The following is a 25,597-nucleotide window of genomic DNA, read 5'->3' on the forward strand; positions in this document are numbered from 1 at the left end:
TTTCTAATCCAAAGGTTCTTGTCTTTATTCAAACCAGGGCTCAGCACTGCTCAGTGCCAAACGCACCAAAACCTTTTTGCCTGAGGGAAAATCCACATCTCGCCAAGGCCTCCGGAGCCCCGCGGCGGAGCGAGGGAAGCGTGGAGCCCGGAGCCAGCGCTCCCCGAGTGCCTCTGTGCATCCGCAGCTCCTGTGCCTGCCCCGGCCCAGCTCTGCCCCCCAGAACAAACAGCAAAATACACTCAGCAGGTTTCTGTCAACTCCCAGAGTTTCGGAACCCTCCGCCCCAAGCGCTGCCGTGGGGAGGGAGGAAGGGGCTGCAGCTCTTCCCCCGCCTCCGACAGCGCTCACGGAAACCCTGTTTTAAATTAAAAAATAAGCCAGCATACATAGTAGAAAATTTCTCTTAAAAATTTCACAATCTGTAAATGTATATATTTTTTTTTTTCTTTTAAACATAAAAGTTTACAATATACGGTAAAACAAAGGCTCAGGAAAAATAATTTCAAAAAAAAGAAACCTGAAGTTTTGAATTAAAGCTGAAGACATTTTTAAAACCCTGTAATTTGAACCAGTGACATTTTCTTTATTTGTGCTGATGGGTTAGAGAAAGGAAAATCTTTAAAAACTGCAGTCCAAACACCCACAGCTCTGCCTTCAGAAGCCATCTGCCCCCACCCCCCCACGAAAAAATTGTTGTTAGGTTTTTCTTCCATCAAGTAATGTGATTGTCACAAGTTCAGAAGTCTGGGATCCCGGGGTTCAGCTGGGCCCAGAGATCCCTGTGGACAGCACTCCCTGATTGCCAGCCCAGGCTAGCGCCGGTAGGGATGGAATCCTTGCACGTTGTGGTTCTGTCCCCGGCCGAAGCCGCTGCCTCCGGCTGGGGGGCCGCTGGATGGCTGCACAGAGGGGCCTCCGTAGGGAGGGGGCTGCTGGCTGGGATCAGAGAAACCTTGTCCAAACCCACTCAAGTCTTGTCCATACCCTGGGGAGAAGGGAAAGGCACAGGATGAGCCTCCAGGAGCAGGATATCCCACAGCTGGCACCGCTCCCTCCCAGGAGCACACCCTGGAACGTCACCTGGGAGGAGCAGCAGCTCTGGGGTCCTGCAGGAATTCTCCCCTTCCTCACACAGGAAATGGCAAAAAGCAGAAGGGAGCAGGTGTGCAGGAAGGGGGAGCTGTGTTTGGGCTGGCAGTTCAACCATCTGCTCACAGGTTTGGTGTGGCTCACAGGTTGTGCTTGGGAGCAGTTTGATTTTGGGTTGGGTTTTTTATTGGTTAAAAGCGGTCAGAACCAGGTCAGATAAGAGATGGAGCCATGAAATTTTCCCTGAAACCTCCCAGATTGAGGGTGCAGTTATGAGATTTTGGCTTGCACACTCAGCTCCATCACCTGGACAATGAAAAACCTTCCTGCACTGAACAGACAATCCTAAAATTCCCTTTCAAATCACACATAAATATTGGAATCTGCACCACAGACCACTCTGGAATGAGCAGAATTTAGAGACAGGGAGAAAAACGGGCGTTTTCTTTCCAAAAGAAAAGACTGGCTGGAATTCCTGCTACCAACACAAAATTTACAACTACACGTAAATTAAGACGACTGAGAAATTGAGAAATTTAATTCAAATTCTCATAATTAAATATGACTCTTAATCCTGGCATCAGCGCCAGCCCCAGCTCTGAAAGATGCTATTAAGGCTCCTAATTACCTAGAGCATTTCTGCAGTGCTGCCTCTCTCTCTCTGCAGGCTTAGAGCAGGTTTAACTCTCTTAATCCCAAACAAAGTCTCTTAGCATGTCTTCAGCAGTTCAGTTTCCAGCTCTGCCTGTCCCTCAGGACTTGCTGGCACTAATGAGCACTAAAACACAGCGAGCTCAGGCTCTGGGAGCTCCAAATGCTCCTCCTGGCACTTGTTCAGACACAGATAAGCAGGCACCCAAAACTACAACGGGATTGTTTGCCAAGGGGCGAGGCTGGGAGTGGAAAAACACAAGCCTGGAGTTGCTCTCCCTGCACACAGGAGTGTGTGAGCCCCACAGCACGGGGCTCAGGTTGTTTGTGATGAAGGAAACCCACAGCACACAGCCACACTCAGTGCCTTGGCTGCTGCCCTCCCTCCCTGGCTCTGCTCCAGCCCAGCTGCTCCCCTGGGCTGTGCAGGTTGTGTGGTTTGAGTGGCTGGCTCCAAAGCCGAGCCTGCATCCATCAGCAGGATGAAGGCAGGCCAGGCTGTGGGAGTGAGCAGCAGCAGGCACAGCTCACTGTGGGGTTTAACCCAGCTGGAAGCACAGCCCTGACACAAAACCCCAACACCTGAGAGCCATCCCTGCCTCTCACCCTCCCCAGCAGCCCCGGCAAGGAACGCCAGGGAACTTCCCCAGGTCCTGCCTGAGGCTCCTCCTCCCTGCTCAGCCTGACCTTGGGAGGGCAGACAAAGCTTCGGGTGTGGCCTGAAAGGTTTGGAGCAGACAAACCCATCCCAGTGAGAAGTGAGGGGACTGCAAGGACGAGCCTCAAGAGCGCCCTGCCCGGAGATAATGAATTTTTAATTATTTTAAATGAATGTAATTAATTAGTTTGATTTTGCAGGGTGAGCATTAGTGCTGACACTCATCCTGGGTGCACACACTGAAGGATTTAGGACACTGCCCAGCATAAACCCTACAGTGCCTTACACTCTTTAGGGAACTCTGTCTTTTTAAAGCCCACACGCTTTACACATTTATGTAAATATATGCAAATAAGGGACATTTCCAGAGATGGGGCAGACACAGCTTCTCTGGGAAACCTGTGCCAGGGTTTTAACACCCTCAAAGAGAAGAAGTTTTTCCTAATATCCAGTCTAAATCCATTCTTTTCCAGATCAAAGCCATTCCCCTTGTCCTGCCACTACAGCTCTAGATTAAGAGTCCTTTTCCATCAGATCCTTCCTAAACTTCCAACACCTCCCAAACTCTGGCTCCTCACTGACTGTAACTGGCTCTGCAGGGATTTGTGCTTTATTTAGAAGGGTCCAACCCACTCCAAAAAGAGTCTGCAAAGAGCCAAGTTCTGGCAGAACAAGAAAAACTTCCTCGAGTCACAAGGGTAAAACTATCCATGAAATCAACTGTGTTTGTAAGAAACAAATGAAAAAATATTTCAAACTCATCAACATGAGACCATGCTGCTTAATAAAAACACATCTCAAAGGCTCATCTTCCTTCAGAGGCTGCGCTTTACACTGCTGGAACTTTGAATAATATCTATTCAAATAAATTTTGTGAAGTTTTCATTTCATAGCAGCTTCTGCAGGAACTTGAGACAGCACTACCACATGGAGAACGTGTTCCAGCAGAAAACAGCCTGAATCCACGGGGCTGCTGCATGAAAAATTCCCTTCAGAAGTAAAAACTGACCAATTACAATCCCTTAAAAACAACATTAGTACAGAGCTCTTTGGAGAGATCTCTGCAGAGATATTTAGAGAGCACAGCTGAAAAACAGGGCTGAGAAGAGCAAGATGAGAATGAGAATTCCCTCTGAGCTCCCTCAGGGAGCAGCAGCAGCAGCAATTTTACTCTGGTGCACAGGCACTTGTCTAGCAATTTTAAAAAGAATTTGTTTTTTGTAGCACTGCCTGCCTGGTTCAAAACTTGTTAGCTCAGTGCCTTCTACCTCAAAGTTACCTACAAAACACAAAAAAAAGCTGTGCACAGAGCTGCACCTTGGGAGAAATGGGGAAGGGATGGAAAAAGGGAGGAAAAGGCACCAGTTTGGATCCTTACACATGCACTGCCCGTCTCTCCATGCTGCTCTTACTCTTCAAGTCTGTTCTCCAAGCTCTGGAGACACAAAGAAAAGCTCACTACAAGCTCTGTGAAGCTCTTGGAGTGGAAAGTTTTAGCTACAGACTTGGGGAGAGTGGAAACTAGGAATTCATCCTGGCAGCGCACAAATCCCTGAAGGTTATTTTACAGCACAAAAGCAACACTTTAGAGCTAAGAAAATTCCCTCTGGCTAGAATATTGCATGATTTAAGGACGGCTTGAGCTGGTGGGAGCATTCCCATCCCAGAGAAGTGCCTGCAGCAAACTGTGTCCAACACTCAGGACTGAAGGGAAAGGGGACAAATGCCAGCAGTTACTCACCAAACTGACTATAAGGGAATTCTGGCTGAGCAGTCGGGGGTTTGCTCATGTCCTGAGTTGCCTGAGATGGTGGTGGTGGTGGAGGAAAAGCGAGTGGTGCTGCCCCTGGAGTGGCAGGTGGAGGGGGGACTCCAGGGGGGGCAAACTGGTCAGGTGGAGGAGGTGGAGCAGTATAACCAAAACCTGGAAGGACAGAACAGATGAACATCAATGTCCTGCTTGCCTTTAGAGATGATACAATTTCAAACCAACATTTCTAAGGCTATGAAACCCCAGGTGTTTGTGACCAGTGGCTGCACAGAGATTCACCTTGACACGTTGGTCACCCCCATGGCTCAAAGATCTCACCTGGCACAGGTGGGAGAAATGCCCCCACAAAGCCATAGGCTGCAGCAGCCAGCACAGATAAAGGGAGAAACTGGGGATCAAACTCTGTGCTCACAAACGTGAGAAATAAGGAGGAAGGTGTATGATCCAAGACTTCAGGAGGAAAAAGCATCTTGAAATAACTGGGTGCTATTTTCCACCTTCTTCTTTAAACTAGGTTTGGGACAGACTTTTGAAAAGTTGGCCTGAGAGGTAGGTGCTAAAATCCTATTTGTATTTCCAGCCCCAGTTACAACCCTAATTCCTTAAGCTCCTCCAAAACCCTGCCTGTGTTCGTGATCACCAGCAGTGAGCTCTAAGTTTTCTCTCAGATGTAGGAACAAAGCTGCACAATGTATCTAAATTCATTTAGCAACACAGATTTAAACTAGAGAATAGAAATGATTACAGCATCCAAGAATAAAATAATCCAAGAAAGATAAAATGCTATAGTTAATTTTAACTCAGAATATATAATCTCAGAAAAATAATTAAGGATAGGTGAAACACAGGAGCAAATCCAAGTCCAGCAAACGATGAGGAAAAGCTGAATTTGGAGCTGGATGTGCTCCAGCCCCTGGAGGTCACTTACTAAATGGTGGAGGGGTGCCATAGCCCTGTGGAAATCCTTGTGGAGGTGGGAATCCCCCGGGAGGTGTGGAGACAATGTATGAGGTAAATGGTGGCGGTGGGGGAGGAGCTCCTCTGCCTGGAGGAGGGGGTCCATATCCACCTGGAAAAGGAAGAGAAACCCAAAAACTGAAGCAGATGAATACCAAGGAGCTGCTGCTGGAGTCAGCTTCCTCTAGGTGGGGTAAGGCTGTTGGGTGGATTTCAAACGTAGGTTCAGCCTTCTATGAATCCTCACTTTGGGAAATATTTGTCCTCCAAGTATCCCCACTGTAAATAATTGCAGTTTAGCATGTAATCCCTTGGTAACAAATTAATGTGGCTGGAGCAGCAGGATGTGTGTCAGCTCCCATTACTGAGCTGCTAAGAATCCACTGTCTTCCCCTTCGTTCCTCCAGGACAAATTCAATCAAGCTTTTAAATGTAGGTTAAATCCTACAGAAATCCACAAATCACTGTGAATGCTCAAAGAAGCTGCACCCGTGCTTGGGAGGATTTTTTCCTTTCAGAATTGGTCCCATATAATGTACTTACCAATTGCCTGTCCAGCTGGCACCCACATCCCTACAACAGAACAAAAAAAGATCCTTAGACATCAGTGAAGCTGCGCACGCCGGAGCAGGGATGATGCAAGAAGGAGGATTTGGCTCTGGGATAGACTGGGTATCCTCCCCATGTCCCTCACAGAGCTATTTTTATGGCCCAAGCAAGATTGTGGGACTATTTCTGAATGTGCAGTTCTGGAAAGACTCTGAATCATTCAGCAAATGACACTCAGAAAAGACAGCAGCTCCCAAACCCAAATCAGATGGAGCATTCGAGAGCTGCCACATACCAAGTGCAAGAAACTACAGAGAACAAAACCCTGGAGAATCCCAGCAGACTACACATCCAAGGGATTCTTAATTTACTACCAGGTTTATCCAAGTTATTTTTGCAGTTTTTGAAGCATAAAAAAAGCCTTTCCCATCCCTTGTGCAGTGCTGAGATTGAAGGATAAATGCTCTCATGTCTGACATTAATCTTTCCAGGAGATCACATATCATTTTCCCTACTAATCACTGCATGGAAAATAATGGGAGTTTCTCAGTTTGCAGATTAGCACATCTGTGCACAATGTCAACCCTCAGCTGCAGCTTTCAAGTTAATCAGCACCGTGGGGAAACGAGCAATCCCCGTGCTGCACTTCCATCCATCGGAGCAGAGATGGAGCAGCCACGCTCCCTGCAGCCCCCCAGGTGAACATTTCTCATCTCTCAGAGCATGCAAGTCACAGCAACTCAATTATCCCTCTGCATTTCTCCAGAAGTTATCAAAATTGTCTTTGGATGAACTCAGCGTGTTTATCCTGCCTCTGGAATCTTGGGGGGGGTTGCAGCCATCAAACTCAGGCTGCTCCTGAGCCCTGCAGGGCTCCTGGTGTGCACTGAGTGCTCTCTGCACCAGAACTGCCTGGTGCTTTCCCAAGCTACATTAAGCAATAAAATTCAAAGGCAAGGCCATCCATTCTCCCCTCATCCCTTTCAGATTTTCCTGATAACTTCCTTTGGAACTGCCTCATCCTTGAAAAGCTGTATTTCAAGCAAATTTGGCACTGGGGTGCTGTGCAGAACTCACTCCACAGCTGGAGTCACACCTGGAACCTTCCCACCACCTTCTCTGAGTCCCCCCAACCCACGGGGATTCCATGTGAGGAGAGGCAGCCCCAAAGGGAACAGGTGAAACACACCTGGGACACGTGCCACACCTGGCACCACCTTCTGCCAACAAAACACATTTTTAAGGAAAACCAGTGAAAAAAACCTCAGGGAAAGAGGTTTATTTTTCCAAGAGGAATTGGGTTTGTTTGGGGAACACTCTGAGTCCCAGTGCTGGGCCCCAAAGCCAGCAGTAATGAGGTGGCATTTGGGGGCTCACACTGGGCTCTCCATCCTCTCCCAGCACGTCAAGGATGTTTATCCTTTGTTCCCATATGGATCTGCTGCTTTGTGGGATCAGCTCCCATGTTAGGGGCTCGCCGAAGGCAATTCCAAAACTAGGGGGGCTGGAAATTTATTCCTGCTCTGAGGGAAATAACCCTGGGAATAACACCTAGGTGAGAGAAGCGAAGTGCAGCGAGCTGGAAAGGCCGGGGAGGGGATGGCACCGTGGGCAGGGCGGGCAGTACCTTGGGGGCCGTATCCCTGCTGCCAGGTCGGAGGGGGCTGCCCTGCCCAGCCGTTGGCAGCGCTTGGCATGATCCTGCTTCCCCACTGGCTGGCCCCTGGCGGCCCCGGAGTTTGGCTCTTGCTATCCCGAGGCTCGGCGCGTTTCACCTCCACCTAAACAAACAGAGGCAGCGCTCAGCGGGGCTGGGGGGGCCCCGCGCCCCCCGGCCCCTCACACACACCCGCAGTTACACTTAAGACTACACTTAGCATCTTATGACTTATGTCTAAGTACTTAATTATTAAAACTTAAGGCCAGTAATTTACAATGTTTCTCAGGTACAGTGTAGGTGATGGTAAGGCATTACAAGTCCTACTGTCGAGGGATTCCGAGAAAAGCATCCTACAAATCACTTCGGTCTCGTTGGCTTTAATCTTAAAACAGCAGTACCCTCTTACAGCAGCTCTGCACTTAAAACAGCAGAATCTTGGACATTAATGACAGACTGATTTCATGTTCAAGGCAGGAGATATGAAGATGATGTTTTCAGTTAAAAAAAACAGAATTTTGAGTGAAGAGGCTGCTCTGAAAAAGGGTACTAATGCTTTAACCAAACATGTTTGGGGTCCATTTGGAAGTGACAGTTTAACCCACCCCAACTAACTGCAATTTCAGCTCTGCTCATACCTGAGAAACACACATTTTTTGATTTTTTTTTTTTGGTATTGTTGTCTTTTTTTTTTTTTTTTTTTAAACTTAAGATTTTATTTAAATGTCTAATGGAAGATAAAGACTTACCTTCCCCAGGCTAACGCTTAAAGAATCTCAGTTAACTCAAACAATGTCAGAGGGAATGGATGTGATAAGAGAATCTTACATTACATCTAACAAAAAAGTAAACAAACATGCAAGTAATAAAAATGGACAGTTGAGTCAATAAGAAGCAAATCTTCATACTGTGTTAAGTCAGTCACAAAACCCCTCCTGTTTTAAAAATTAGTAATCACAGTGCTTAACTTATTTCATTCCAAGATAAAATGTCCTAGTGTTCCCAGCCATGGAATAAGTGCGTTTGACCTACTTAAAATAAGCTGCACATTCAACATAAACCTCTCTCAAAAAAAATAAAAAAATCCAGTTCTGATTTAATGAAACCCTCTCAGCACTCACTGAAATCGAGGCTTTTTTTTTTTTTTTTTCATTTCATGATTAATTTTAATGGGTGCCAGAGTACAAAGAAAATAAATCTCAATCATCAATGGGCCTGAGTAGTATGGAAAATAAAGTATTCAGAATTCTTCCTGCCATGTCTTAAAAGCCATTCATGTTGGAGAACAAACAGGAAACAGGCACAAGGCAAGGACAAAGCCCCCCACACCCCCCCTGCCAATGCCCCAAGGACATGAGACATGACAGTAACCAAATCTCTGTCAGCTCAAGGCCCTTCCAGAGAGGAACCAAGGGAATTTTTCAAAGGACTCAAATTAATGAGTCTTAACACATTTGCCTTGAGGGAATTCGGTTATTGCTTACAAAAGCAGAGGCCTTCTTGCAATTTTAATTTTTTCCCCACCCTTTCAACAACATATGGATTCATTTCAGCAATACCTTTTTAATTACCAAAAAGACAGAAATACCATTTTTAAAGCAGGCGTGATTAGGCAGTGAAGGAGAGAGCAGGGGATCTGGAGCTCATTAATCCTTGTGGAAGAATCCCATTTATTTTTCAGTGCACACTTGGAAGCGGGGAATTGCCAATGTGAGCACTGAAAATTCCCTGTGCAATAGGGAGGTTCAAATTCCACACCTGCCTAAAGCCCAGGTTACCCCAAGAAATGAGGCAACTCTATTACTCTGAGCTAAAAATCTCCCTGAATCCTGCTGCCTTTTTGGGGTTTTTTTGTTACTGAAAGGGGGGAGGAAAGGGCAAAAATTGATTCTTTCAGTTTGGAATTGGGTTTGTTTGGGGAACACTCCGAGTCCCAGTGCTGGGCCCCAAAGCCAGCAGTAATGAGGTGGCATTTGGAGGCTCACACTGGGCTCTCCATCCTCTCCCAGCACGTCAAGGATGTTTATCCTTTGTTCCCATATGGATCTGCTGTTTTGTGGGATCAGCTCCCACGTTAGGGGCTCGCTGAAGGCAATTCCAAGGGCAGATCAGGGAATATTGGAGGGATACAGGTGATCCTTAAACACCCCCTGTGTGATTTACTGCACCTGCTCCCACCTGAGAGCGTCACATCAGGAGCCAAGAACTGATGCTTTGGATCCCACAAGGACATTCTTTTGTTCCCATTATCAGGAAACCACCCAGCTCTCCACCCCAAAACAAGTTCACAGCAATTAAAGGCATTATTACACTGCGAAATGAACCACAACTCCACTGATGTGCAGAGCATGTCCCCTGCTAGCTCAGGAAAGGCTTATGAAATACCAGCACATCAGAGACTTTAAAGACAATTAAAAACCTCATACAATGCAGTCATTTAAGGAATGTGAGAATCTTCTGTGTCTCCCTGAACCTCCTCACTCTAAGTTTAGCAGTTTTAACATTCAGTTTAAAATCTGGATATACCTTAAAGCTGTGCAGGGACTTAAATTTACCAGAATTTCCTGTGGTTCATTTTTCTTTAAATTACTCTTTTCTCTATGTATAAAACTTGGGTTGTCCTGCAACAATTTATTTTGCTTTTAGGTTTGTGTTTTTGGTTTTTTTTCCACAGGTAAAAAGCATGTTCCTTGCTGAGTAACATCAAAGGAGCCTAAAAAATTCCTCCCTATCCAAGCCCCGTTTGCTGACAACACAGTATGAAGATGAAACAACCAGAGGTCACTTAACTGCATTGTGGTTAAATACTATATAGAGTACGTGGGTTGGTATCAAAGTTTCACAGTAAGTGACCCAATTTTTTAAAAAACCAATCCTTCAGAATGTTTTTTTTTTCCTCCCTTTTTCTTTTAAAGTTTAAGATTATATAAAGCAGATTGTCTGACACCACCTCGAGATTTGAGTATCGAGCACACATCTGAAGGAGTGGTATCTTAAACCAAGCCTTGAACAACTCGGATTTCACTGGGATTCTGCTTTTCCAACAGCTGGAAATCACTGATTTCTCTCCTTGCACCACAGCAGTGCTCAAAGCAGAGGCGGTGAGCACCAGTTCATCCCAGTGATGATGATCCCAGTTCACCTGCTCAGCCAGAGCAGCCCCCAGGTCTGTACACACAAGGCCTCACCCCAAGCAGAGCCCACAGCCTGAATCCTCAGGCTTCCACACCCTCCCTTCCCCAGGCTGCCCCCATCCTAACTGCCCTTCTCCAGCAAACTCAGACTTTCCCCACCTCCATGGATAAAGCCTTGAATTTGGACTGCTGAGCTCTCCCATTAATTAAGTTGGATTCCCCAGTGAAATCGCTCGTTGCCCAAGACTTGGTTCTTTCTTAAGGTAAAATAAAACTACAACTACACACTTTTTTGCCCATGATGTCGTGAAAATGCATGTTGACAGCCTGGTCCACTGATTGTTCGTCCTCGAAAGTAATAAATCCAAAACCTAGCCAACGACGAAGAGTGAATCAAGGTAGCAGGGTGTTGTGACACAAAACAGGATGATGAACAGTATTAGGGGCAGACCAAGGGTTCAAGCAGGGGTTTCAGATAACGACACTTGTGTTCAATTGGCAAAAAACTCTGAGGAAACTGCAATGGATACTTCCTGTGAAGAGGCTTTAGTGCCTCGTCTCGATTGCGCGCATGCAGCTTCGAACTGAGCTCGTTAACCGGCTTTTAATTTGATTTTATTCCTCATCCACCTACCAGGAAATGGAAAAACAACTGCTAAAATCAAAATACTTGTGGGACAGCAGATTGAAGTCAAGCAGCTTTGCTGCTCCTCCCTTTGATTCAGCCTAGCTTCCCAAGGAAAACCTATCATATATCCCTGTTCCCCAAAGCTGCAAAGCAACTTCCTCCCAATCCCTTAGCCCAGCTTCCAGTTAGGGAATATTTTCCGTGGAAAATAAGAAAGTTAGTTTGGAAATGTAGCTGTTAAAGCATGAGGAATTTTACCACTCCATGGATGAATGAGAAGCTTCAGAAACTAACAACCTACATCAGAGGTTCTCAAGTTTTCCACACCTTGGAGAAAAAGCATGGAACAGGTGTTACTCCTTCCCAATGCTGCAACCCCCTGTGAGGTGCTGCTCACAGAACGTGGTGCTGCTGCCACATCCTGAATCTGTTTCATTTCTTGCATTTCCTGTTGGTTTCCTTTTGAAAATCCACACAACTCCCCATCCTTTTTGCCCCCCAACGGGTGGCTCATTCCCTTCCGCCTGACCACAGCCCTGCCTGCTGGCAGCTCAGCTGGAACCAGCAGTTTTTTATGCTTGGAGAAAAGTCTGGGAAAGGAGGCAAAGCTCCCCTTTTGGGGGTCACTCTGAGAACCACTGCACGTAGGTTGTAGCTGCTGACACAGCCGAGAGAGTGGCAAAATAGTGGTTAATCCCCCAGGACACGGCGGCTGCTTCATGCCATCACCCACTGGCTGCTGGTGGGGACAACCCAGGGCAGGGAGGGACACATGCAGTACAGGAATTGTGCCATTCTTTGGATCAGCTACGGAGGGGGGGAAAGGGGGGAAGAGCAATAAAAATTAGAAAAGAAACCCGAGGTGCGGCGTGGGAAGCGTTTATGGAACATGGATGCGGTTCTGCTTTTCTGAAACCCAAGATTTCCCCCTTGGTTTGCGTTTTGCTTTGCAGCTAGTGCTGACAGCAGCCAAATCTTGCTCTAAAGCGTTACAGAATACAGGATCTAGCACAGGAATGTCTCTCCACGCTTATCCAACTGCGTTGGGTAAGCCCAAAGAGGCCTAGTGTAGAGAAAGTTTATATATATATATATATATAAAAATACACAAAGATACAGGCCAAAATAGATTCCAGCAGGTCAAATTCTGCTGTCAGCAACAAGAGCAAAAGACATCACTAAAATAAACTGAAAATAAAAAGGAAAAAACTTGGCATTTCCCACACACAAGAGACTGGCAGTATAAACGAAGTTTTGTGGAGCTGTGATGAAAGCAGCCTCAAAGCTGAGAGCAGCATTTCATCACAATATATTTGTCTGAGTTAACCAGAAATCCGAGTGTTGGAGCCAAAGGAAAAGTGTTTGTATTTAAATCACGTTTAGTATTCCAGCCTTTGTCTAAAAAGAGATGGGGAAGAAAAACAATGGATTCCATCTGGATGTGAAGGTTGTTGTTAAATTTGATTCCAAAGCTAAAGGAGGGGAACAGATTGTTGGGAAGGGGTCGGAGGGGTGGAACAGGCAGAGCAAGAGGTCACTGAGGAAAGCAGTAAATAAATTTTTAAAAGGGGATTTAAAAGGGTCAGACAGGTCAAGATAAGGAAGAGTGAAGAAATCAGAGTAACAGAGCAAAACTCCAAGGTGAAGTTTTGAGCAGAAGTGGTGAGAGCCACAACCCACAGCTTCAGTTTTTGAAGGACAAGACTCTGTCAAAGGCTGGAGAAATGAACTGCATCCAGCAGGAATCCAACAAGACCAGAGCAGAGTGACAGGGCTGGTCTGCAGCCAAAGGAGGAGGAGGAGATCAGACACAGCAAGAACCTGGAAATCCCTTCCCAGCTGTTGGCTTGGCCAAGAACAGGAACCAGGAGAAGCTGAGACTGCACCAAAGCTACTTTGTTCCCTCAGAACTGTGACACAGCTGCTGTGCTTGGGGCTGTGGGGAGAGTTTGGATGAGGCAGAGCTGGCAGGAGCAGGCAGGACTGGGAAGAAGCAAAGATCACGTGGATACCTGACCCCAGTCAGCTCCTCAAGGACATCACCTGAGAATTTGGTGCCTCCTGAGGAGCTGGAGGTAAATGGATGCTACAGGGATTAGGAACAGGGATCATCTTCCCTCCTCCTACCAGTAAACCAACATGCACTTCCAAAGAAAGGGTAAAGTGAATGGGAAAAGGCAAAATTCAGAAGGGTCTGAGGAGAGATGGCACTGAATTGGCTGCTGGAATTTTATCAACAGTTATTAAAAGGATAAGGGGACAGAGCAGCAAGAAAACACAGAGCACAGAGAGAAGGCAAGAGAAAATGTGTTCTGGGATGCACAACCAGGAATACCCAATACAAACTCGAGGAATTTTTCCTAGCACCCCCCAGGGACTGCCAAGGCCGTTTTGGAAGATGACTGTTAGTCAGCACACTAAAAAAAGCCTGGAACAGCACAGAAATGAAAGGCAGAGGGACAGGATTCAATAAGTGCTTAAGAAGTCTGATGAATTAGGGGAGGAAGTTTTCTGTGGGTGGAGACAAGACCTTTCCCCCACCTGGCACTTGTGCTTTGCACCCCAAGCCCTCCTTTGCCTGTTTTGTTTTTAGTACAGCTTGAAGCAGAGAAGCCATTAATTGAGACAGGATTAATGCAGACCAGGCATGATGTTTAAGTACCTTTTGCACAGAGGCTGCAAGGCTGGGATTAAATATTGCAAAGATAGAGATGATACAATAATTAGTGCAATATTTCAGAACTTCAGCCCCAAATCACATTCGGATGCCAGTGTCTTTGTCTCCTCTATCCAAAACCAGCTGCTCTAGAGCATTGAAACAGGTGAATTTATGTGCTGTTTAAATCAAAGGTATCTGTTGGAAGAAGATTAGGATAGCTAAAGCAAGAAAACAAAAAAACAAATATATTGAAACTTCGTTTACACTCCAATAAAAGACAAAGCCCGTCCCTCCTCTGACTGCGGAACTGGCCTGTACCTCTGTGATAAATTATCACCTAGAGAGAAGAAATCTAAAGAGATATCGTTAATCACAGTCAAACAATTCACAAAGAGAAAAGAAACAAAAAAAGAACTTACTTAACATTACCATACTTTACTATGAAACACTTAAATATGTCACTAAGGATGTATGTCTAAATTAAAAATAAAACTAAGACTTAACAGCTTAATAAATATGAAGTGAAGGATATATTTCTTAATAATGAGGCAGAAGAGAAATGAAAAGTTCAGATGGCAAACTATTCTCTAGCATGTCCAACATGCTACAGGGTGGGAGCACAGCTAAGCTTCACGTGCCAAAATATTGCCTCTTCCTTGGCAAACAGATGGTGGATGCAAAGGGACGTGGGTGACATGGAACTTGCTTCATATTTTGACCAAAGGTTCCCAGCTTGATTCACTATCTAGTGAATCTTTCAGGTTTTGGGGGCTTTTTTCCCCTCCTCTCTTAAAAATCAATCTGGTATATAGGGATTGTGTATCCCAATTAAAAATATACATATAGTTCAGAATTATTTTGTTTAAGAGGAGTTTTTCTTTAATTTGAGGTGAAGCCATTTAACCAAAACAAAAAGCAGGTGATGGATGGATTCTGTCCTGTCTCGTGCTCTGGCTGGAGCACCCCACATGCACTTGCAGACCCAACGTACCTTTCATGTGGAACAGGAGGAAAATCTGCTTATTTTTTCCTCCCTCAAAAGTACCTTAAGCCACAGGAGTGGCTCGAGAATCAAATTTCATTCAACTATAAAAAAAAAAAACCCCAACCCATCAATGAGCATGAAACATCTGAGTTGAAATGCACAGACCCAAGTGAAGCTAGAGATGAAGAGTCTAGACTTGAAGTGATGTTTGCCCAGTGAATTATTCTTTTTCCTGAGGCAACAGAGGGAAAAAAAAAATCTACCTTTTCTGATGGTGTGAAATAGTTTGCCATCTGACTATAGGAGAGTATGAAGAAATTTCAAGGACAAACTAGATCAGCCTTTACCTCGGGGCCTCTGTTTCTCTGCGTCATAGATCATTACAACTTCAGTGACCTGGAAGAGAGAAGGGAAATTCTACTCCCTGTGCTACCAGGGGAGGGCTGGAACAGTCACCACCGGCTGATTCCTGCTCTCTACTCACAAAGCACAATCCAACTGCAGCCATCATCCCAGCAACAGCACAAAACCAGGGAATATTGCTCTTCCTGGGAGTTTAGAAAGCCTGAGTTCATCTCTATTTTCTCATCACAGTTAACATTTTAATTTAACATTGAGGCTTTGCACTATTTGTACCCACTCTATGGCCTATTACACACCCCAAAGCTTTGTTTACCAGCAACTCATCAGTGTAGCTTTTTAAAACATGTTTTTTTCCCATTTTTAACCATTTTCACTTTCACCATGAAAAGCAGTTTGAGCTGCAGGCAACATTAGGAACATGCAGGGCTCCTCTGATTGAATTACTGCAGCACCAGAGAGGCCCAGAGCACGAGTTCACCAATGCTTTAAACAGCTTTACAAAACCCCTCTAAGTTCTGGATGAGCAGTATCAGTGTGATTTTAACCTAAAAAAAGAAAAAATGGAAACTGCAAGCTGTTCAAGGGCTTCAGGATTATTCTTCTCAGAATGAGCACCACAATGAGCTACAATTTAAATAAAACCTGAGGTGTAGTGTTTATATCAACATTGAAATAGCTGAAGGGAACTGCTCTGAAATCTCTCAGATGCAGAAAATGGTCACAAAATGGGTGTGATTTTGCAGAATTGCATCTTCAAGACAATCCTAGGGTATTTTTACTCATGAGTAAAAATGAGTTTAAAACCTGACACAATTTTATCTTTACTTACAGCTAGAAAACATTTGGGTTTGAGCTGCTGCACTCGCTTGAGCACATCCTACTGGATGCTCCCAGCTGGGGCTGGGGGATCCATGTGGGGATTATGCCATGGGACAATCAGTGCCAGATTTGTCCCTCCACTGCTCCATTTGGATCCTCTTCACCCTGGCCTTAATGACCCAGCAATTATCAAGGCTAAAAATCAGTGCCTGCCTTGGGCTCTTCACTCTCGTGGCCACAAAATATTTGTGAACTCCACTGCTCCGAAGGGATTTGTTACAACTCCAGAAGATTTTCTGATTTCCATACTATGAGCAAAGTGCTACTACTTACTTTTAAGGGCACTTCCAGTTGTGGCTGCTGCCTTCTACATCTGCAGGACATACCCTACATCTCCCCAGCATCCAGGGCACAGCTGGAAAGCCAAGTCTGTGAGGAAGAGCCTTTAGAAACTCCCACAGCTGTGGAAAGTGCTCCCTGTTTTTATTATTAAGTCTACTGCAGCCTTTCAAGCTAAAGAAACAGTTGTTAGCTGTTGCTTTTTGTCTTTTTAAACAAATTATCTTAATGGAATTTTAAACACTGATTTAACTCTTGATAAAGTTAAGAATTTGTTTCTCAATAAATCCTTTGCTGACACTAAGAAATGTTAGAAAAAGGTTGTTGAGAAAAGTATCAAAAACTACACTAAATGCCAACTAAGTTCATTTTCACCAGCACAGTCCTGAATTTAACTCAGGCAATCTTTAACTTCCTCAAACTTATTCACAGCTGAATTATTTAATTCAGTAGTTTATCGTATTAAATGGGTAGTGAGAGATGGGATCAATGGGAATTAAAGCTAAATAAAAAAGCAATACAGAAGATACAGTAATTTCAGTCCAAGGTTACAAACTGAATTAAAGAAGGTGCATGAGGAGCAGTTTGTCTCAGAATGGAGGTTCTAGGGACACCAGAACTAAGTTCCAGCTGAGATGGTTTGAAAGCAGCTACTGCTCCCAAAATAATGGCATGAGATCCAAATTAAACCTGTCTATAGAAAGGGGGGTGGAGGTGGAAATATTAATAATAAAAAGAATAATTTTTAAGCCACCTCAGGAGTTTTTGGAAGAAGGGACAGAATAATGCATCAGGTACACATAAACATGAGGAGTCAGAAGCAGCAAAGTAAATTCCACACAAGCAGCAGGTTCTGCCAAGGGACATTTCCAGATGATGAATGTTCACTACAGTTTCTCACAAAATGCTTCAGGTGCCCCTCCAGCAATTTGTCCAAATTACCCCCAGATTTGACAGCTTGAGGAAATGTGAGAGGAGGCAGCAGGGAGGGGAGGCACCTTCCCCCCCAGGACTCACCACTCCGAACTTCTTGAAGTATTCCCTGAGCTCTGTCTCGCCACAGTTATGAGGAATCCCACCAACAAAAATTTTATTGGATTTATTGTTATCGCTCCTGGATCCTTTCTGCTAAATCAAGGAGGAGAAAATTCAGTCAGAAGGATAATAAGGGTGGCTGCTTCTATCATTTTACAATGAACCATGAACAATGGGCTCTGGCAGGCTGAGAGGAGAGTTCCAGCCTTGAAGTCTCCCAGGCATGAAAGGGAAGCACATTCCAAGCTCAGAGGTTCAGTGTCCCCTGTTCTTCAGAGGACCAGGAATCCAGGGCCTGTGTTCTGAGGCCACTGACTCATTCTAAACTGCAATCTGGTGAAGCTGCAGGGTGTGGAGTGGGCTGGAACAGCATCAGCCCTGACAGTGCCCTTCCAGACACTGCTCTTGAAGCTGAAGAACTCCAGTAAAAGCATCGCTAAGAGCTTAGGAAACACCACACCCAAACTGACACTGCTCTGCACAGGGCCTGCCCGTGGAAATCTGAATTAAAGACATTTCTTAGAAATTAAATCTACACTCGAGTTCTGCATACAGACTTCTACCTTTAAGACATGGATATAATCCAAAGGAATTCCAGAGAATTCAGACAACAGGCAGGGATCTTTCCTTACCCATCCTTCCTTCGGCCGTGTCCGCTCTGGCTGCATCCCCCGAGGTGTGCATGGCTTTGGATCAATCTGGAAGAAGTTCCAGTTTGGTCAGACCTCAGCATGCAGAATTTTGCTCTGAAAGTTACGTCTGTGGCAGCTGAACCCAGCCCTGCTGACATGCAGCTCCTCAGAGCTCAAGGCAACACAAGCCACAGAGTTAGAGCTGCCTTACAATTAATCATTTAAACCAACTACCAGGTTAACTTTGACACTCTGCAAATAAGGAGCAAGAATTTAAAGTAAATCGTTGAAGCTGGTGCAGGAAAAAAAAATAACAACACAAAAGTAACTTACATTTCGGCCATCTAACGTATGAGGTCTGTTGGCCAGCACTGTTCCCACACAGTTGGGATCTTTAAATTTGACAAATCCAAATCCTCGAGATTGATTTGTTGTTTTGTCTTTCATTATTACACAGTCTACGACTTCTCCATACTGGGAGAAGTAGTTACGAAGGGTTTCTGTTAAAGGAAAAAAAAAGCAAGTATTAAAAAGAACCAGATATTAACAACATCAGACTCTGTTTGCAATTATGAGACAACAGATCAGCAAACATGGAAAACAACTCCAAACTCATCTTTTGAAAATGATCACATCTTACTTCCTGTAAACAAGTGGCAGACAACAGTTTATTTCCACTCATACAAATGGAAAATAGTAGGAAAGTGATTCTAAAAAGGGTTGTCCGTTGAGCTGACAAAAACTTCAGCACCAAACAATATAAACCTAAAAGTATTAATATATTTTTAAAAAATAGATATGATTACATATCTGAGCTGTCTCTACAGAAAGTTTTATTAATTAGCAGAGGAGGAGGCTCTCAGCCCAATCTCCTCACCACAGCAATGCCTGTTCAAAGCTCCTGGCTGGGTTTTCACCATGGCCCAATGCCTGCAGCACACATTGCTCACCTTGTGTCGTGCTCCAGTCCAGGCCACCCACGAACAGCTTTCTGCAAGCAAAGCACAGGGCAGGTTTAGGGGCTACAGCAGATGCTCCATCTTATTTAAGGCACAGCTCAGCTCTTCTGGACAGGTTCAGGGGTACCAGGCCCTCCAACACGCCCCACAAAGCTGGTGCTGCACTCCAAGCCGCTGATTAAACCAAACCCTTCCTCCATCCCTGCTCTCTGCTGCTCCCTCACTCACCACAAAACACTCACTTGGCTGCCAGCACCTTCTCGTGGGGTGAAAGCAAAAGTAGAAGTGCCAAGCTGAGGCCTGAGACAGAAGACAAACCTGTGCAGCAGGTACTAAATAACAGAGCAGCACTAATCCAGCAGCAGTTGTGAAACCATGGTACAACCCAGTTTCGAGATAGCGCCGAGGAGGTGAGAAAGTCACGGCTAAACCCCAAACTAAACTGCTTAAAACTGATTCAACTCTTCCTCTGCAAAGAGCACCCAAATCTGCAGGGTTTCCTGTCTCAGCACGCCCAAGGACCTGGGCAGGTGTTACAGGAGCTCCATGCCAGGCTGCCGGCTCTGCAGCTCTGTATCAACTCCTGGGTGTGACAAAAGTTCCAGCAGTCATTTACTCAGTAATTAAAGGCTGGTTACAGCCACCTCAAACACTCTGACCGTGTCAGTACCAAAAAAACCCCTCACAGCCTCCTCCTGAGGAGCAGCATCAAGCTCTGCTCTCTGGGAGGACAGGCAGGAGCCAGGGAAGGGCTGGAGCTGTGCCAGGGCTTGGGATGGATCTCAGGGCAAGGTTCTTCCCCCCGAGGGTGCTGGCACTGCCCAGGCTCCCCAGGGAATGGGCCCAGCCCCAAGGCTGCTGGAGCTCCAGGAGAGTTTGGACAGCGCTCTCAGGGACAGGGAGGGATTGCTGGGGGGTCTGTGCAGGGCTTGATGAACCTTGGGGATCCCTTCCAGCTCAGGAAATTGTGTGATTCTGTGAAAAACTCTGCTGTTAATGGCTCCATGGCTCTGCACAGACAAGCACTAGGATAGTTTATTTTTGGGGGGAGCCCCCAGTTTTCCACTGGACCTCAAAGAGAAAAAATACCTTCTGCTTTGTCTTCTACTTGCCTTTACCTATACTCAAGTACAGCTGAGGGCGGTGAGAATTCCTGCATCCTCACTTACATGGGCAAAGTTGAATTTCTCCTAATAAAAAAAAATTAAACTTCCTTTCACCTGCTCTTTTCAGGAGCAGGTAACGGCAGGGAGAGCCCAGTCATCCCCAGTAAGAGCTGCAGGTGCACTGGGACTACCAGGGAAGTGAAAACCTTGCAACTGGAAGTTCCTGTGGAGCAGGACAGCTCACTGACAAAACCAGCCTGTCCCTTTCCACTTTGATTCACTTCTCAGTGATAGAACATCATGTCACGACCCTTCTGCACCAGCCAAAGTGACAAAATTCAATACTACACAGCACCTACGAGCCTTGTTCCATTGAGGCTAATTCTGTTCATAAGTTACAAGCTGAGACGTGACACGAGTCTTGTCTTTCACAAAAACAGACCAACTGTTAAGCGCTGATCAAAGCATCTCCTTGAGCAGCCAGCAAACAACTGAGCTGGTGACAACGACGGCAAAGACAGCCCTCAGTGTCACAGCAGACAGCGGCTGCCTCTGCTGCCTTATCCTAATGCAAAAGGACGTGTCAGCCCTCCCGGAGAGCAGCACGGGCCGGACCCGGCACTCCTCCCCTGCCCTCCCCGAGAGCAGCACGGGCAGGACCCGGCACTCTTCCCCTCCCCTCCCCGAGAGCAGCACGGGCAGGACCCAGCACTCCTCCCCTGCCCTCCCCGAGAGCAGCACGGGCCGGACCCGGCACTCCTCCCCTGCCCTCCAGAGAGCAGCACGGGCAGGACCCGGCACTCCTCCCCTGCCCTCCCCGAGAGCAGCACGGGCCAGACCCGGCACTCCTCCCCTGCCCTCCCAGCACGGGCCGGACCCAGCACTCCTCCCCTGCCCTCCCCGAGAGCAGCACGGGCCGGACCCAGCACTCCTCCCCTGCCCTCCCCGAGAGCAGCACGGGCAGGACCCGGCACTCCTCCCCTGCCCTCCCCGAGAGCAGCACGGGCAGGACCCGGCACTCCTCCTCCCCTGCCCTCTCTCGGAGCAGGCCTGTTTTCTGCGGGCATGTTCAAGATGACGAAGTTTCCCTCAAGGATTGGAAAAGTGCCCCCAGCTCCCTTTGGCAGTGAGCTGGCTCCTGGCACGGGCTCAGGGCCTTGCTCAACAGCAACCAGTTCACAGCAACAGGTCGTGTTTTGTGACCAGCCAGGCTTTGCCCCAGTGGCCTCACCATCCTGGTGGCTGCCACAACTGTCCCTTGACCACCTTCCCTCTCCACACACAGGACACAAACCCTTCTGCTGTGCTGTTATTTTTGGGGAAAATAAGTAACTCTAATTTTCTAGTAGCAAAGTAAAACCAGCTGATCTACTGCTGTATTCAAAATAAAGTTTTGATGTGTGGTTAGTGACATTTTCTTGACCAACCACATTTGAGCTTATGGCTTGTTTTGGGATGTTTTTAACTAAATTTGATAGCTTGGTATACAAGATTAATCTGTTTTACATGCTTGTAAAAGTACCAGCCTGTGTTCTGAGAACACCAAGCTGTCTGCAAGGAGGCAGGTCACTGAAACCTTCCAATTCCACCATGAATTATTTGTAGTCACCCTACATGGCCTGAAACAGCAAAGCTGGCTTGCTCGAGGCCAGTTCCAGCAGCTATATGGAAATCCACAGCCCTGGTTTATACACATGCTGTGGAACACAAAAAACCAGGAATCTTCTGCCTTGGGATACGCCGTGGTTTGAAGACACTGAGCAGGGCCAGAGTTTACAAAAATCCAGATGTGCTGTGGTACAGGACAGCTGTGAGGCAGGATGGGTGTCTGAGTGCTCCTGCCCCCAAGCTCAGCTGCATCACCAGCCCTTTCCCAAAGTCTCACCCACACTCCATCACAAAAAGCTTTTGGTCCTAACAGTTTATGGGCTGGCAATTATTAAATTCATAGAAACATATAAAATTCATACAACAGCCACAGTTGGAAGGGATCTATAAGCATGGAGTCCATCTCCCAGCCCTGCAGAGACCCTGCAACAATCCCACCCTGAGCATCCCTGAGAGCGCTGTCCAAACACTTCTGGAGCTCCGGCAGCCTCGGGGCTGGGACCATTCCCTGGGGAGCCTGGGCAGTGCCAGCACCCTCAGGGGGAAGAACCTTGCCCTGATACCCAGCCTGAACCTCTCCAGACACAGCTCCAGCTGTTCCCTCAGCTCCCGCCCTTCATCCCAGAGGGCAGAGATTGCTGCTGCCTCTTGGGAAGAAGCTGCAGACCCTGCTGAGTCTCCCCTCACGCTCTTCAATGTTTTTAGCTCATGTCTGTTGTCACCACCCCAAACCCCACACCTCCATAAAGCTCCAAATCTGGAGGACACTACGGTCCATCCCCACTGGAATGCAAAGTCACTCCAGCACAGCCAGGTGACAGCACAACCACCAGCCTGTTTTTTGGGCAGGTGAGGCTGTCCACCATGAGCAGTGAGATCCTGACAGGCACAGCGCCATTCCCCACAGGGATCACCTCAGGAGCAGAAGGTTGGATAATGATTCCTCAGAAGTTGCAGCTGTATAAGAAGTTTTAACCAAGTGTTCCGCCTCACTACTTCCTGGAAGAATTTTAGTTCCTAATTTATTCTTTGTTGCTACAAACATACTTGCTGCTGGAGCAAACTAATCTACTCAGGATTAGTAAAAAAGCATATACAGGTATTTAAAAACCACCAAAACTCACCAAAAGCACAAACTCTTTGCCTACATAAATAATCTGGGGTTTGATTAGTAGCTGTGATCAACACCTCAGCAAAGCTCCCATCAGCTGCAGGACAGAAGGATCAAGATCAGCACTTCATCCAAACCACCCCCAAGTACTAATTAATTAAAACAACACCCACAAGGTCCCTTCTCTACCCATGCCAACACACCTGCAAGGCTTACAGCTTCCTTAGGTGTTTTCTCTGAAAATCTCTGCCTAGAAAAGCAGCTAAATTCATAACTTCCCATCCAGACTTGCCTCTCACAACCAAAGCTTCCTTCCAAGGGCTGAGTTTGTTCTATGCTCTCACCCTTCCTTCTGAGCGCTTTTGGGGGAAGAGAATAAAGAAAATTTCCCTCTCTGATTAACCCCCAATCCTTCCCTATCTGATTACAGCTCAGGAGCACAGCCTGGGAAAAAACTCTGGGACAGCCAAGGATGCTCAGAAGGGGAACTGATTATATTCCATGGAATAACCTGGAGCATGGCACTCACCTACAGCTCGGGAAGTCAGATCTGATCAGGTCTCTCCTAAGGCATCAGACAGTGATTAAGGCCCAGGTGCAAATAAAAACACTTTCAGAGCAAAACCCACATATTTAAACAGGCCTCATTCAATGTGTGTTGGAATTGGATCATCTCTAAGGGCCCTTCCATCCCAAACCATTCCAAAGTGATATTCCAATCACTTATCCTGCCTCCTGTACTTTTAGGATTTACAAATTAAGAACATGCAGTAAATAAGCAGCTTACAAAGCAGGGCAAGCAGCACGGGACAAGTGGTTCTTGTTTCCAGTTTCAAACAAGGTGACCAGTCCTGATGGGCAAACTCTGTGCCAAAACTTGCACTGGAAGAACCAGACAAGGATTTTTTAATTTGTTTTTTGCTACTTTGAGTTCTATCATGCCCAAGTCTGCAACCTGATAATTTCAATGTCACCAGGGTACAGCTCTCAAGCAGAATAATACTGAGTGCAACTGGAAGATCTCTAAGGTCCCTTTCCAACCCAAGCCTTGCTATAATTCTCAAAGCACGTCAGAAGAACCAGACCTGTGTCAGGTTTTTGGTTTGAAGCCACAAAACCCCCTGGAACGCTTAAAACCGGGATTTTCCTGCCCGGAAGTGAGCAGAGGACAGCAGAGGGGAGCTGGGGAGGGCAGCCCTGCGGGGGAACACGGAGGGCAAGGGGAGGCTCCTGGTGCCGCCTTTGTCCCACCTTCTTCCCCCTCCCTCCACCCCAAGCCCCTCAGGGCAGCCCTGAGGAGTCACCAGAAGAAAGTCCCCAGCGGGGTCACAGAATCACAGAACAGATCCTCAAGGACCATCGAGTCCAATTCCTGGCCCTGCACGGAACTCCTCAACAATCCCACTCTGCGCCTGAGAGCGCTGTCCAAGCGCTCCTGGAGCTCTGTCAGCCTTGGGGCCATGACCATTCCCTGGTGAGCCTGGTCACTGCCCCAGCATCCTCTGGGGGAAAAATCCCTTCCCTGATCGCCACCCTAAACCTCCCCGGACACAGTTCCAGCCATTCCCTCGGGTTCTGTAACTGGTCCCAGAGAGCAGAGATCGGAGCTGCCCCTCTGCTTCCCCTCACGAGGAAGTTTTAGACTACGATGAGGTCTCCCCTCAGTCTCGTCTTCTCCAAGCTGAACACAACAAGTAACCTCAGTCACTCCTCCTAAGGTTTCCCCTCAAGGCCCTTCACCATGTCCGCTGCCCTCCTTTGGACGCTCTCTAACACCTCGTTATCTTTCTTATATTGTGGCGCCTAAAACTGCACGCAGGACTCAAGGTGAGGCCGCACCAGCAGAACGGGACAATCCCCTCTCTCGACCGGCGTGTTGTCCCCCCGCCCCGCGTCCCCGCGTCAGGTGACAGGCGAGGAGGACACGAAGGGACACGAGGCGGGAGGCGGGTGGGACACGGGGGGGGATCCGGTGCGGGCGGGCGCGGGAAGCGCCGCGGGCGGGTGACCTTGGGCGCGCGCACCTGCCGCAGCCCCGCGCGCGCGCCAGTCACGTGACGGGAGGGGGGTGTGCGCCCTCACGGCCCCAACATGGCGGGACCGGCCCCCCCCTCAGCACCCCCAGACCGGGACCTGCCCCCCCTCAACCCCCTCCGGCCCGGCACCGGTCCCCGCTCAGCCCCCCCGGCCCGGGGGAGCCCCGGCGGGACTCTTTCCTGAGGTTGCGGGAAAAGGTGACCGAACCTCCCCCGCCCCGTCCCAGCGCGTCGCCCTCCCCTTCCCCTCACCCGATCTCATCGGCGCCTCCCACGCTGTTCATGGCGGCGGCTCCTCCGGGGCCGCGCCCGGCTCTTCCCTCCGGTGGCGGCGGTGCCAGCGGCGGGTAGTGGGGCCGCGGGCGGGCGCTCCTGGCAGTGTCCCGGTTCCCGTGTCCCGGTTCCCCCCCCGCCGCCCCCGGCCCGGCCCGACCCCCCCCGCCGCGCGCTCGCGCTCCCTCAGCGCCGCCGCTGCGCGCGCACCCGCCCCTCGCTACGGGGTCTCCGGGGCCGCGCCCTGGGAGGGGCAGAGAGGGGCGGGGCCGCGCGCGCGCGGGGGCCGGCGGGAAGGGCAGTCCGCGCGCGGGGGAGGGGCGGGGCCTCCGCGGGGTCCCACCCCCGGGGGTCCCAGTGCCCACCCCTAAAGTCCCACTGCCACCCCCGGGGGTCCCAGTGCCCACCCCTAAAATCCCACTGCCACCCCCGGGCATCCTACTGACCACCCCTAAAATCCCACTGCCACCCCCGGGCATCCTACTGCCCACCCCCGGGCATCCTACTGCCCACCCCTAAAATCCCACTGCCACCCCCCGGCATCCTACTGCCCACCCCTAAAATCCCACTGCCAC

At 47.9% G+C, this 25,597-nt stretch overlaps 1 protein-coding gene across 3 annotated transcripts; it reads right to left on the minus strand.

Annotated features, from left to right (window-relative positions):
* Window positions 1-25,175, minus strand: DAZAP1 (DAZ associated protein 1). 3 transcript variants are annotated; one of them, XM_058858431.1, is made up of 12 exons: window positions 25,002-25,175; window positions 18,880-18,920; window positions 18,263-18,429; window positions 17,930-17,995; window positions 17,280-17,387; window positions 15,089-15,137; window positions 10,758-10,840; window positions 7,306-7,459; window positions 5,673-5,702; window positions 5,101-5,241; window positions 4,143-4,325; window positions 1-988 (listed from the first exon to the last, which is right to left on the minus strand). In XM_058858431.1, exons 1-12 carry the CDS (start codon window positions 25,031-25,033, stop codon window positions 816-818), a joined length of 1,227 nt encoding a protein of 408 aa, XP_058714414.1. In that variant the 5' UTR covers window positions 25,034-25,175; the 3' UTR covers window positions 1-815. The 3 variants fall into 3 exon arrangements, with proteins under 3 accessions (XP_058714414.1, XP_058714413.1, XP_058714415.1); XM_058858430.1 differs by having other exon boundaries at window positions 17,280-17,390; XM_058858432.1 differs by lacking the exons at window positions 10,758-10,840; window positions 17,930-17,995; window positions 18,263-18,429; window positions 18,880-18,920; window positions 25,002-25,175 and having other exon boundaries at window positions 17,280-17,391.
* Between the last annotated feature and the right edge of the window lie 422 nt (window positions 25,176-25,597).

This window comes from Poecile atricapillus, chromosome 28, assembly GCF_030490865.1.
Source record: "Poecile atricapillus isolate bPoeAtr1 chromosome 28, bPoeAtr1.hap1, whole genome shotgun sequence".
Taxonomy (NCBI): domain Eukaryota; kingdom Metazoa; phylum Chordata; class Aves; order Passeriformes; family Paridae; genus Poecile; species Poecile atricapillus.